This window comes from Pithys albifrons, chromosome 2 (genome assembly GCF_047495875.1).
Source record: "Pithys albifrons albifrons isolate INPA30051 chromosome 2, PitAlb_v1, whole genome shotgun sequence".
Taxonomy (NCBI): domain Eukaryota; kingdom Metazoa; phylum Chordata; class Aves; order Passeriformes; family Thamnophilidae; genus Pithys; species Pithys albifrons.
Window position 1 is genome coordinate 72,109,790 of NC_092459.1, and position 14,398 is coordinate 72,124,187.

At 43.7% G+C, this 14,398-nt stretch overlaps 1 protein-coding gene across 22 annotated transcripts in view; it reads left to right on the forward strand.

The window, feature by feature from the left end:
* Positions 1-811: 811 nt before the first annotated feature.
* The window catches only part of AFDN (afadin, adherens junction formation factor), a 121,630-nt gene continuing 108,043 nt past the window's right edge, over positions 812-14,398 (forward strand). For 7 of the 22 annotated variants that reach the window (XM_071549462.1, XM_071549452.1, XM_071549456.1 and 4 more), the window contains exon 1: positions 816-1,448. In XM_071549462.1, the coding sequence (XP_071405563.1) occupies positions 1,335-1,448 (114 nt within the window). In that variant the 5' untranslated portion in view covers positions 816-1,334. Of the gene's footprint in view, positions 1,449-14,398 lie in introns of all 22 variants that reach the window. The other 15 variants (XM_071549445.1, XM_071549447.1, XM_071549448.1 and 12 more) reach the window with 6 other exon arrangements.

The following is a 14,398-nucleotide window of genomic DNA, read 5'->3' on the forward strand; positions in this document are numbered from 1 at the left end:
AAGTATCGGGATGCATTATGTACTTCAGCGGGTTAAAAAACAAAGCCAGTGCTGGACTGAATTCCAGTGTCTACACAATGGGCGATGCCTCTCTTACGGCAGACCGACACGTTTTTTGAGAAACCACAGAAAAATTACCTATGCAAAATGCGCTACAACGTATCGGATTGTTTAACTGCAGGTTCATCTCGAACTGTGATTTCTACCAATACAGCCTTTTTAGACAATTCCTTTCACGCGGCGCTTCCAAAGCACTCCACAGACACGACCGAAGGCGGCGACGGAGCGAGTGCCGTGTCCGTGCCGGGACACGCCGGGGACTCGCAGCGCCCTGGCGGGCTGGAGCCGCGGGGCAAGCGGGCGGCCTCGGCCTGGAGCCCCCCCTGGGCGGCGCACCGTGACCTCTGCCCACGGCTGGGAGGGCTGGGAAGCGGCGACATTCCCGCCCGCCCGCCTTAGCGCGGGCAGGCCACGGCGGGGCCGCGCCGGGATCCGCCCGCAGGGGCTTTGTTCCCGCGGCCCTTTGTTGGTGCCGGCGCCCGATCGCGGGCCCCGCGCTCAGGCAGCCGGGGCTGTCGCCGCTCCCGAGGGGCCTCCTGCCGGCGTCCCGCATCCCGCTGGGCCGCGCTCCCCCGCCGCGCCAACGCTGCCACGTGTCACCCGCCGCCGTGCGGGGTTCGCACCGCACCTGGCCGCGCTCCGCCCCGCCCCGCCCGGCCCGGCCCGGCCCGGCCACCCCCGGGCCGCGACCGCCTCTCCATGCGGCGAGACCGGGATGGGCGGGCGGGACACGGGGGTGCCCTCCGAAGGCGCGCGGGAGGTGACGGCCGGCGGGAGCGCGCGCAGGCGCGCACACGCCCCGCGAGGAGGAGGGGGAGGAGTGCGCGCGGCCGGGCGGGGGCGCGCACGGCCGGTGTGTGAGCGAGCGAGGGGAGGGGAGGGCGATACCGGGGCGGAGAAAGGCGGCGGCGGCAGCGGCAGCGGCGGCTTTGCTCGGCTCAGGGCAGAGGAGCGGCCACAGGCGCTGCTGAGCCGGGAGATACAGCGGCCGCTGCAGACTCGGGGCATCCTTCCTCCTCCTCCCCGCCCCCTGCCCGCCCTTCCCCCTTCTCTTTCTCTCCTTCCCTGCTGTCCGCCGGGGCCGAGCGCTGTCGGCGGCGCCGATCCCGGGGCGTTTCCGCGGCGCCCGTGCCGGCTGCAGCCGCGAGGAGAGCCGGCCCCTCCCCTCCCCTGCCCTGCCCGGCCGGCACTGAGGGACCCGCCGCTCCGTCCGGGGCTCGGCGGAGAGGGCCCGGCCCCGGCGCGGCTCCCCGGTGGCGGCGGGCTCAGCGAGGATGTCGGGCGGCAGCGGCGGCAGCCGGGAGGAGGAGCGGCGCAAACTCGCCGACATCATCAACCACTGGAACGCGAACCGGCTGGACCTGTTCGAGATCAGCGACCCCACCGAGGTGAGCGACCCCGCCGGGTCCCCCCCATCCCGGCCCAGCCGGCCCGGTGAGACAGCGCGCCCGGGCCAGGCCGCGCCCCGCGGGCAGACCGAATCCCTGCGCCGCCCCCCACGCTCCGCTGCCCCCGCTCCGCTCCGCTCGGCGGGGACCGAGGGTCGGGGCCCCGCGCCGTGCCCGGCTGAAGGCAGGTTGCAGAAGATGGGGAGAGGCATGGAGCGCAGGGCCGGAGCCCTCCCCTCCTCCCACCCTCTCTGCCCGCAAGCACATGCTGGCCCGACCCTGCGGGACAGGCGGCTCCGGGGCAGGCGAGAAACCCGCTGGGAGCTGGAGGTGGCGAAAGGGGGCGGGCAAGGGCGAAAACACAGGAGCAGCCCCTCTGCCCAGCCCGAAACCCGGGTACCTTCCGTGGGCTTCTTTTTGTCTCTGTCTATGACTTTAACAGAGCCGACAGGCGAGTGGTGGAGGGGGAGCACTGAGAATCCCGGTGCTGGGTGGGTTTTTTGGTTCCTGGCTTGTTTGTTTCTGTAAACGTTCAGCTTTGTGCAGAAGGCGCTTCTTTACAAAGCAACCTGCTGTATTACGGCGGCTCTCCGGGCCGCTGGTGCAATCCCCGGGGTGGCTTTCCCAGGGCGTGACGGACGGAGCGCTTCGGCTCTCGGAGCCTGCAGGCTGCCAGCCCGCCGCCCAAAGCAAATATCAGGAGCAGGTTCGTAGTCCTGAGTTCACATGCTGTACTGGAAAAACACAGCGGGTAATTTCTTCCTAATGAAATGGGTGTTTCTGATGGCTGAGAGGCTGGGTTTTGCTTTTTTTTAAAAAAATGTAATAGTCAAACCACACCCTCCCGCTGCCCCTTGTCATGTTCCCTTTGGCTGGTTCGTGCTGTGCGTGTGGTTTGAAAGCGGCGGGGGGGGCGGGGGTCGGGGGGGAGGGCTGGGAAGGCAAGTTACAGCCCTGTTTGTGTGTGACAGCTGACTCCCTGCTCGGAGGGTGGAGGCTGGTCATGTGCGTGTTCCCGGGGAAAAGGAGGAAATTCACACTTGCTCTTGGCCTGGCCCTGGTCCTGGTTGTTTATTAACAGAAGCCTCTGAGAAATCACGTTGGCTTGTAGCTTGCTCCTGGTTCTATGCGCAGGTGCTGACTGTTAGCAAAGCCAGGAAAAAGTCTTGAAAGCAATTTTAAGCATATCGATTCTGATAGTTTGAAAAGAATTGTTTTGTGTGTTTTCAGTTCTGCTCTCTGCAGACTGTTAATTGGAACACCAAAATGAGGCTTTTCTGTGATTATTTCCTACATCTTGCAATACTTATCATAATTAGGGTTCCTTGCTTACATTGCCTAGGTTTTAACAGTATCACTGTTGGCTGACAGTTGCTCGTTCAAGAAAGTGAGCTGAAACTGGTGTGAAGGAGCTTTTATGATCGTGTTTGAGAACACAGCACAGTCTGTCTGGAACTGCAGGTTGACTGCACTGACTGACTATGGCTGAGCTTTTTGTCTCATTAATGCATTTGTCAATTCCCAGTACGTTCTAATTCTGGTCTGGTTTTCTTCGTGTTTATGGCAGACTGTGCTTCTGTAGTTTTGTTAGTAAGTAGTTTAATAAATCTTACAAATTTTTTAGGTCAGCCGTGCATGATTGTCATAGTTAACTAGACTTTGCACAAAAGTTACCAGCTTCATTACTGTTATTATGAAAAAATAATTTTACTTGTATTTGCTCTACACTTCTACAGTTAAAGTATCAACCTATATAGAAGCATACTTGTCACTGTCAGTGATGACATTTGAGTTGAACTATTTGATAGTAAAAAATCAGGTGCATCCATATCTCCTTGAATGCAAAAGCTTTTTAGCTTGCTAGTTCTAAAAGTGTTTGATAAGACTGCAGGTGCATTTACATCAAACTGGCAGCAGGTAATAGTTTTATAGATAAAGTATATTTTATTTTCAGGTAATTACACTTAAAAATGTTTCCATTTATTTTCACTCTTTCCCTGAGCTGACCCAAATTTGGCATGTGTACTATTTATCACCTTAAATGAAAGCCCTTTTACTAGACTGAGAACTGACAATCCTCTGTTGTTTTCCCTGTTTTTCCAGGCTCAGCTTGACCATAAGGCACATCTTGCTTGTTGTAGGGACTGCAGCAAGCATGACATCTGTGAAGATGCTGTAACCTGGATATGATTTTTGGTTGTGTGTGCCTGGGCTGGGTCAGAGTGGATCATTTTAGACTATCCAGACATGGTTGTTGGCCTGCTGGGTTAGCTTTGCATCTGGCATGTACCCATGTACTGCAGACACATCCAGGAGCTGCTGGCTGTGTGTGTCGGTAGACTGAATGCCTTGTGGTGATTCTCCAGGCATTTCTTCAGTGAAAACAATCTGGTTTAAGGGACTTGTCTTGTAAGTTTCTTATATAGAGTGAATAGGATTTGGTGGTCACTTTCCTAATAGTAGGGTTTGGAGCAGTTTTGTTTTCTGTAAAGAAAAGGAAAAGTGAAATCTAATGGAAATTGACAAGTTCTGACTGCTTAGGCAGTGACAGTGAGAGGTGCTTGCATGTGGCCAGCTGATGTACCTCGGTATTAGTTTGAAAGCTCTGATTCTTTGGTGAGACACAATTGCTCCATCTCTGTTGTGTCCTCATCACTTCACTGCAGAGTGTAAAATGTGACTTTGTTTTGAAGGTGCAGTACTGTTTTGAAAGGAAAGTGTGGGGTTTTTTTTCAGGGGAATGGTACATGAAATGCATCTGTTTGAATTCATATTTATTGAGTAGACTAGTCCTGAGGAATTAAAGATCTAGTTGTCTACTTGCCTCTTTTGAGAGTTAGAAACAAATTATTTCTTAAGGTATGTTGCCTATAAGACATTGAAAAGCAAAAGTCTTGGATAGTACATTTTGTTGAGTTCTGTTACTAACTCTTTCTTAACTCTTTCGTGACATTAACAGCCAAGTCATTCAGTGCTGCTTTTCCCCAGCAAAATGAGAATTAAAACTTTTTTGCACACTCAGAATTGAGTGTTCTTCTGTATTCTGCATGAGGAAGACTGAAGACTTCTTGGGAATTAGAGTTTCATGTCTTTATGCTTTCACTGAAGCCATTTGTCGACTCATGCTTGAGACCAAAGTGGTAATTCTAAGTGTTTCCTTACTCTGACAGCTGTTGCTGTTCTGAGAAATCTGTTAATTTACATTATTTTCATTCTAAAGGTTTTTTGTTGTTTGGTTTTTTTTTAATTTTTATTTATAAAGTAGCTGAGAGAAGCTATATGGCTTGAGAAGCTTATAAATTAACAAAACCAAAACTCCAATTTTTAAAGTTCTGGTAGCAGTTTAAACTCTAGAATTGTTAGGAGTGCTGCTAGGTACAGACATTTGCCTAAGGGGTCTGTAATACTGGTCATGATTTAAACTTGATTAAGCTTCACTGTGTCTGCTATAACTGGTGAGGCAGCCACTTATTTTGACAAGTTTGAAAAGTACACAGCAGTTTTTGGCGCAGTGTGGGGTGAATCATGTTTTTGTTTGTAGATAAATTAACAGTCATATTCAAAATGAAGCAGTATGTTAACCCCTTTATTTAAATGTTTCCCCTTGCCCTTGTTCCAAGTATTACTGAGTTTTTGGATGCTTCTAATATTTGGCTTGCTTTTTCCTCTTGGGTTTCCTCCTCTCCCCTTTTTTATTTTTTTGTTGGCCAAGAATAGAAATGCAGTAAAAAGACTTAGAACTTTTCCTGTAGGAGATGAATTGATGTTTTGATCTTGATTTAAGTCTTGGGTGATTATAGCACCCAAAGTTTTAAAAAAGGAGTAAGTTTGAATTAATAATTTTGTAACAAATGCACAGAGTTGTTCAGAAACTTGTAGATAAGAAATGATTTGCATTTATACAGTTTAACTTTTTTTTTATTCTCCTCTTTAATAAAAGTGCTTACTTGAACTAAGTGACTGGTTATATAAAATAACTGCATATGGATGTTTTGGGGGAGAGCAGGGAGTGAAAAGGTACTGTAACTAGTACATTTATCTCTGTTGGATAGAATACTGTAGTCTTTCCCTGAAATTCCCCTGAAAGCATTTAAAGCTTGTTGGTTTAACATGCCATACCTGAACTAGTTGTAGTTATTGTTGGTCTTGATGGCAAAATAAAGTTTTGTATTTTTAATGTGTGCTGTGATGACTGTATGTGAGAGGAAGAGAAGTGCCATGTTTTTTCTAAACGTGGGTTTTGGATTAGGAATGTGAATTGCATTTAATTTTTTTGAGACAGACACTTTTTAGAACAAGTGGGATTGTTTTATAACAATTGCCCAAGGGCTGGGGGATTGTTGTCAGAAACATTGATCTATTGTGGTTTTGTTGCCTGATGGAGAATGCTGTTCTAAACTGATCTAATATACCTGGGTATTAACAAAAGTAGAAAGGTCTAAACAAAAAGTTTAGAGAAATAACCTGCTTTGTATTAATAATAACTCCTGATGGAGCTTAACTTTTAAATGGCCGTTATTAAAAAAAAAAGGAGGTGGGGGGAGCAATTTGGAAGGTCTTTATGGCTATTTGATTTTGTTTTTATTCTTAAAAAGTTGTGTAATCTCAGCAACAAGGTATTAGACATAACCCTTCCGAATGAGGGTGGGTTTTTTTTATTTGATGTGTCAGGGTTTTTGTTGTTGTTGTTAGGGGTTTTTTGTTATATTGACCCTCCTTTGTGTTGTGGTGTTACATATGTTTGGTCTAGTCAGGTTGTTTTGAATGGTTTTTTTTGGCTTTGAATATAAATAAACAATCTGTTCACAGAAACTGTTGCACAGTACACTGGATGACAGGATATTTTTGGGGTGATGCAATTTTTGTCTTTTGGAGTGGAGATCTGGTTTTGGTTTATTAAGTGTTACAGGGAAGACTGATACAACATAAGCTTAGTCTTTTCATGGTAGCTATGGAAGCTTGTTATTTAAATCTAGTTAAAGCAATAAGAAATGAGAATTTTTAGGTTTTGACCCTCTTGCAGATTCTTACCTGTGTGGTTGCTCACCCACAAGCATTTAAAAATGTGACTCTGAGACTTCTTTTAAGAAGACTTGTGTTTTAAGATGGGGAATCTGTTGTGTTACGGGTGATAGTAGTTAGTGGAAGTGCAATTCTGGAGGTAAAGAAACATGATCTTAATGGTAGAAATGCTTGTGCTTTCTCCACTTCTGGATTCTACAGCTCTTGGTAGTTTTAGCAAGTGCAATTCTTCACGCAGTGTAGACCTCAAGAAGCCTGATAATATATCTGAAAATACTGCCCTGTTAAGTATGCTAAACCTATAACATGGAAAATAAATTCTCTGTGAACAAATGTTTAAACTAATGTTTAGTCAAGCTGGAAAGATGGTTGGAATCCTGAGGACTAGTGCCTGTGGTTTTTAGTTAGCAGAATATTTTTAAATAATTGTTACCACTAAACAGACACAGTTCAAGAGGAGATAAAAACAATGAAGTGCTAGTTAGAGATTTGGGATTACAAATTGCGGTTTACTGAGTCTGTTGAACTCTAGTTCTGCATTGAAATGGTTAGAGAAAAGAAGTAAGGGAGTCAGGTCTGCTCATTTGCATGAAAAGGACTATTTGGAGACCACTTTTCCTTTAACTGAGTATGAGTGAGTAGTTGGTCTTTACAAATCAAATCTTACTGCTCTCTGGAGGGTACTAAGTATAAGTTTGAATTAAGATATTGATCACAGTCTACAGACAAAGTAACTTCTTCCTAGAATTATTTTTGTGATGCTTTATGCTGTGCTTTTAATACTCCTTATGTAAGTTATTTCTTAAGATAGTGGCTAATTAGGTCCATACAATTCAGACATACTGGCTTTAAGAATTTCCTCTGGATGTGAGTCTGTTCCGTGACTAAAATGCCATTGACAAGCATTGCCTTTCAGTTAAAAAACCCCTTGATCCTCTGGACATGGTAGAGATTTGCTTTGTTTGTGCAAGTGTATTTTTGTCTGTCAAAACTACTTCTCTTTCAAAGAAATTTATACGCCATAAATGGAACATACTTACATGATTTTTGGGGAAAACCTACCTTTATAGTCACGAAATTTTGCTCTTGTCTCTACATGTTTTTGTCATCTAAAAGGGCAACAAAAAATAAAACTTCACTGGAAGGTGTTAAAAGTTGAAATGAACTTGGTTTTGTAGTAAGGATGTAGATCATAAGAAACCACTCTGAGTTTATCTTTGGGTTAATATCTGAGCAGTTGCTTTGTTATAAATAAAGGGAACTAGATTGTAGCTGTGCAAAATTGAGTGTGTGCATAAAGAATAACTTCTTGTTTTGACCAGTGGTTCTGGTGAAAGTGGAATTGAAAATCACACTGTGAAGTAATAAACTAAATGTTATGATAAACTAAGAGAAGTCTAATTTATCAGATATTCCAGATAAATAATGGACTGTTTGCTCAGTCTTTCAAAATGGGCTTCACAGTAATGGAAACCTCTTCTGAAATGTATTTCAGTAAAGCATTACTTAGGTAATTCTTGATTTTTCAAGATTTTTGGCTAGTAAAAATATTTACATATGAAATCTATATTGAGTAATGTTCATTTCATCTTGTGAAAGTGCTGCAGTATGTTAATTTCTGGTCTTAGGGTTGTTAGATTGGTAAAACCAAACTAGATATTAGGTAGAGTTGCTCTGGGTGCATACTTGGCTTGTAATTCTTCTTACACTTTTTGCAGAGATTTCCCTTCCTCTCAGGTATTTAATTGTCAATAAAAATAACTTACTGCTTTTCTGTAGCTGCCCCTGTCTGGAAGCTTGATAATGTAAGATGAAAACTGAAGTCAACAGAGAGAAAACTCTGTAGTGGTTCAGACCTTGCAGTAGCAGTGAAGTGAACTGCCTGGACTGTATTGCCTTTTGAGCTTCTGTGTAAATAAAATGTGCAAGGTTGTAATGTAACATTTTGCAGTGGAGGGAGTCAATTTTCTATATGATTGGTTGCCCTAAATCATCAAACTGAAATTCTGCCTTTCATTACTGTCTGGTTTGGTTCTCTAGTAAGACTAACAGAATCTGCTTTGACATGAAGTTTATTGACTTTTTTTGTTTTTTGTTTGTTTTGGTTTATTTTGACACTGGCTTCTTTTGCTTCTAGGTAGTTTTATGTTTTCTTATGTTAGGTATGTGTAACTTGGTAAAACCATCTTGTGTAATGCTTCATTATTATCGTCATCCACTTCTGTTAGAGGCACCAGCCTCAAGTTTATCAGCTTGTTATTGTATGTTGTATTTCATCACATTTTCTAGATCTTGTTTCTTCCCTTGGATGCTCACCTGTAAGTCAGACCCTTTGCTCAGCTGCTCTTCAGATAAATTTTAGCATAGATATTCTTACCAAGGAGCCATTCCTCTGATTCCACCTTAATCCTTGTCTCCTATGCAGTTGCCCTCTCTCCAGATATTGCTTTCTTAATTTCTCTTCACACTGAGCAGAACAGGGCTCTTTATTGCCCTAGTCTGTTTTGAACAATTTTGTTGAAGATTGCTCATTAATTTTGGAAGTGCCTTTAGAGTTTGAATCCTGAAAGAACTGGAAAAAACTTCCTAGGACTAAGGTTGTCATCTAGAAGATCAGGGTGTTAGTTTCAAGTGCAAATGGAATACTGGGAACTGTAAATTATACTCTGATATATACTTCTAATGTGTCTTAAATTTCATCATATAAATAGAAGAGTGTGTTAATAAGAGTTTGATTTTCCTGTTGAAATTGTGTATGTCCCTGTGTGTTCATGTCACCTGTTCCAGTGAACAGCAGAAATTACACATTGTCAACTTTGTAATTTTTAAGCTTTCTAAATTTAGTCATATATTCCAAGAGTATAAAATGCATTTGAATCACTTAGTGATTCTGTTTAAGGATACTGGAAAACCTGGTTTGTGATGGAACTGGAAATGAAATATCCATTTGACTATGACTCCTAATGCCAGGCCAACTCCTGGGGAAATATTTTGGAATATGTTCTGTGCACTGCAGTGCTAGTTCTATAGAATGGTGGCAGACTGAAATAATGGCCTCAGGATAGGGTTTTTTTGTTTTATTTGTTCACTAGTTTTATTGCTAATTTGATAATTTGTACTCTGTTTTAACTAGAACTCAGGAATATGACAACTCCGACATTAACTCACTACCTTGTACTAGATCATAGTTCCCTCATGTTTTAAGGCTTCCCCTTGGTGAATTATGTTCCAGGGCATGGCTCAATATCTCGTTCTACTGTGTATTGAGAACACCTTTATAGTGTGGAAAAGTGAAAGAATGAGTTGTCTGGCAACAGTATTTATTTGGCTAACAAAGTATGTTGCCCACAGCAGTGTCTATAAACTAAGGTTTCAGTGCCTAGAACTTTCAAGCACCCCATGGTGTGTTTAGCAGAGCTTTCTCTTTGTCAGTTGAGTTGTCTTGTCAGTGCACACACCTGTATTTTCTTACAGGCAAGATACACAATTTAATTTATTCAGTGTTACACTTTCACATGTATATTGTGTTGCTCACAAACCCCAGTGGAAAACCAGCATCCTGCTTCTTAGTGAAGATTAGTGGCTGTTGGGTAGCCTGTGGTTGAGCAAGGGTTCCACAGGCAAAGAAACTCTCCCCCAATGAGTAAAACAAGAAGAGATCTCTTTCCTGCTGCCCTCCCAGAAGGTGCTCTACTTTTAGCAATGCATCAGCTTGAAATGGAAAAGGGCCCTTTAAACATATTGTTGTTGTTTTCAATTTTAGTAAAAACAGTTATGCCATGTTGTTGTTTTAGAGAGTATCAGGACAATGCTCTCTGTGATGCAGTGCCCTCCTGAACGGGAAACTGTCTCTACCAGGAAACAAACCAAATTGTACCATGTTGTGTTTTAGAGAGCTTTGCAGTGTTAAAATGATTTTCATAATCTCACTTGTTTTGTATTGAGAAATCTCGTTTGTATTCACCTTTCATGTATAGTTCAATAATATTTTCTGCATTCAGATCATATCTAAGCATTGTGTAGTTCTTGTAGAATGCTGGGTGTTTTATTAGGAAACATACAAGTTGTTTCTGCTTAAAATGGTAGTCTTACTGAACATGAGTATTACTGATTTTCAAAGTAGACAGAATGGAGGTTTTAACAGTTCTTTAACACTCACTGTGTGTATTCTGGCTATTGAAAGACTGGGCTAGTTTTTTTTCGTATGTGGAGAAGGAAAATAATTGGAAATTGTGATGGAAAGACAATATTCTCAAATGAAAACATTGCTCAATCCTGCTGATTGGTTTTGATGGATTTGCCTGTTATGTTTACTGTTTCTGTATAACGAAGAAACTCAAAAAGTGAAATTATTTAAGATTACTGCATTTTGTGATCTAATTTTTCAACTTTGTTGAAGTCTTAAAAAAAAAGGCCAAACAACTGTTTAGTTCTTTAGAAATCAGTGAAATGCTGTAACAAGACCCTTCTTTGTTTGTGTAAGAGATGTATTGTAATACCTTCGATAAAGTCCCCACCAATACGAAACTGTATCGAGTATTACATGAAGGTGTTAGTAGTTGTCATAGCACAGCAAGTACTATTTCAATAGAATCATAGAATTGATTGGGTTGGAAAAGACCTCCAAGATCATAGAGTCCAACCCTTGGTCCAACTCTAGTCCATTTACTAGATCATGGCACTCAGCGCCACATCCAATCTGCGTTTAAAAATCTCCAGGGATGTTGAATCCACCACCTCTCTGGGCAGCCCATTCCAATGCCTGATTACTCTCTCTGCAAAGAATTTTTTTCTGATATCCAACTTGAATTTCCCCTGGCAGAGCTTAAGCCCGTGCCCCCTTGTCCTATTGCTGAGTGCCTGGGAGAAGAGACCAGCCCCCACCTGGCTAGAACTTCCCTTCAGGTAGTTCTAGACAGTGATGAGGTCACCTCTGAGCCTCCTCTTCTCCAGGCTAAACAACCCCAGCTCCCTCAGCCTCTCCCCATAGGGCTTGTGCTCCAGTCCCTTCACCAGCCTTGTTGCTCTTCTCTGGACTCGCTCCAGCACCCCAGTATCCTTTCTGAACTGAGGGGCCCAGAACTGAACACAGTACTCAAGGTGTGGCCTCACCAATGCAGAGTACAGGGGAAGGATCACTTCCCTGGTCCTGCTGGCCACGCTATTTTTGATCCAGGACAGGATCCCACTGGCCTTCTTGGCCACATGGGCACACTGTTGGCTCATGTTGAGCTTCCTGTCTATTAGTACTCCAAGGTCCCTTTCTGCCTGGCTGCTCTCCAGCCACTCTGTGCCCAGCCTGTAGCACTGCAGGGGGTTGTTGTGGCCAAAGTGCAGGACCCGGCACTTGGCCTTATTGAACTTCATCCCATTGGAATCAGCCCATCTCTCAAGTCTATCCAGATCCCTCTGCAGAGGGATTCGCCAACCTCCAATTATCTGGGACCTCCCCAGAGAGCCAGGACTATTGGAAGATGATGGAGAGCGGTTTGGCAAGCTCTTCTGCCAGCTCCTTCATCACCCTGGGATGGGTCCCGCCTGGTCCCATAGACTTGTTAGGATCCAGCTGGCTCAGTAAGTCACTAACTATTTCCTCCTGGAATACAGGAGGGCTATTCAGCTCCCTCTCCCTGTCTACCAGCTCCAGAGGCCAGTTGTCTTGAGGGCCACCTGTCTTGCTGGTGAAAACTGAGGCAAAGTAAGTGTTAAGTACCTCAGCCTTCTCCTCATCTTCCTTAACTATATTCCGTTGTTATGCCTATAGCAAACTGAACTGTTTTCAGACAGATATAGATATGTAGACTACCAAAAAAAGAAAAAAAAGGAACAATGCAGTAATTTTATGCACTCACTGCTGATGTATTCGCTAAAACCATCTACAGTGCCCAAAGACTTAACTATCCCAAAGTGATGAAATTAGCACAGTCCCAAGAAGTTCTCAGTACGTGACCTGGGTTTGTAGTCTATCTCAGGTGTTCTATCCAATTAACAGGCAAAAAAAAGGTCAAAGAAGAGAAAAATTGTCTCTCTACTAGACCATTTTTCAGTATGTACAGTAAAAAATCTAGTTTTTTGCCACCTTGTGATTTCTGCCTGTTTGTATGTAGCATGCAGCTTTTGACTAAAGTTGGCCTGTAAGGTGTAGGACCTGTTGTGACCTTACAGTGATTTTAGCATGTTTAAAATTCTAGTGGAGTTTTGTGGAGCAGTAATCAACAAAATCTCTTAACATTCTGAGTATTTGTATCTTGAGTGTTAGTAGTTCTGAAGGAGTTATTAATTCTTATTGTTGAAAATAAGTTGGTTGTGGTTTACTGCAGCTCTACGATACTTCTGTGTCGTCTTTGCTTTCTCGCCTGCATTAAGATTAAACTTGACCTGAGGCAATCAGTGCATCAGATTTTAGAGAGATTAGCCATATTTTAAGACACTGCCATCTCAAAGTAGTGTTCATTCATCTTGAGTGGTGTCAGGTGGAAGCACAATAGTTGATAGCATTGCACCAATGTGAGACAGTTGTATATTGAAGCAAAAGTATTGAACAACACTGACACTGGTGGTTTGTAAAAACCTAGTGAAATTCGGCACTGACCTTTAGTCTGTCTTACCTTTAGTGTTTCACGTTTGTCTCCAGGTCTTTGAACATCCTTGTGTGTATGGATGCTCATAAATATCCGTGTATATAATTTCAAATGCACTCATCTGGCTCTCTCAGTAAACCTACTTGTGTTTAAACATTTTCTCACATTTCCTTTCCTTCCCCCCTGCCCCAAAAATCTCATAATCTCATATCCACAACCTTAAACCAACACTCCAGTCTTTTACTTTAGGGGAAAATGCCAATTACAGAAGTCTTCAAATGTGTTCCTTCTGCTACTTTTGCTTCAGAAAGACCCTGGGAGCAGCTTTATGATTATCTGACTTTGTCAGAAGCTTCCCATGAGGTCACAGATCAGCCAGCCAGTCCTCTACACTGGCCATGTACACTTTGGAGTTTGGAATGGCACACTCTTGCAGTCAGACCTGTTTATAACCAGCTAGTTCCAGCTGGTGCTCACTGTGACAGTGGGATTTTCTTGTAAGGCAATGCTTTCTTGCTTGCTATACAACTATAACTGTAGATACTTCTTGCTTACTTTGGAGAGGATTCCTTCTCATCAGCTCTCAGCCTGTGTCATCTCATCTGGGTACCTGCTAGGTAGAGGCAGACTGAGTTTTCTGGATTAACCTTACACTGGATTACTTAGGTTCTGAGAAGGCAATCTTGCTTAAAGGAGAAAATTTCCTTCCTAACCATGTCAGTGGTAATTAGGGTGGTACTCAGAGCAGGTAGAGCTAAATTTATCCAAATTCTGAGGATAAACTGGGTATTTCCTTATGGTGCAAAATGGCTAGGATGGTTTCTTTGATCCTTGATACTCGCGCCTTTTTCCTGGTGTCAGATTCCTGACATGATAATATCGTGATGTTATCAGTAGTAGTGGAGATCTGCAAGCAGAGTGAGATACCATCATATTTCTGGTACTTTTATATTCTTAATTTATGAATCATTGAACAGCACTGTTCTTTGGCATGGCTGATAGATGCCGAAGTAATCTGAAGCCTGTTCCTCTGTAGCAGCTGTGCGAGGATGGATACTTTGACATGCACACAGGCACTCTCTTCTGCAGCCACTTCTTCATCCACCTCTCAACACTTCTTAAAGAAAGCAGGTAGTGTTGACCCTCTTTCTCCCATTACTGCCATCTGATTGCCATTGTGGGGTTCCATCTTCTGCCACGCACTCTGTCAATCTTTGATTGTCTTCCAACTCTGTGGTGTTGATGACAGTGACTTCTGCAGCAACCACAATGGTAGCAGTTAAATTTGTATGTTGTTTTTTACTGTGGCTTTCAGAAGCTTTGGTCAGCCCTTTCTCTGCCTTATTC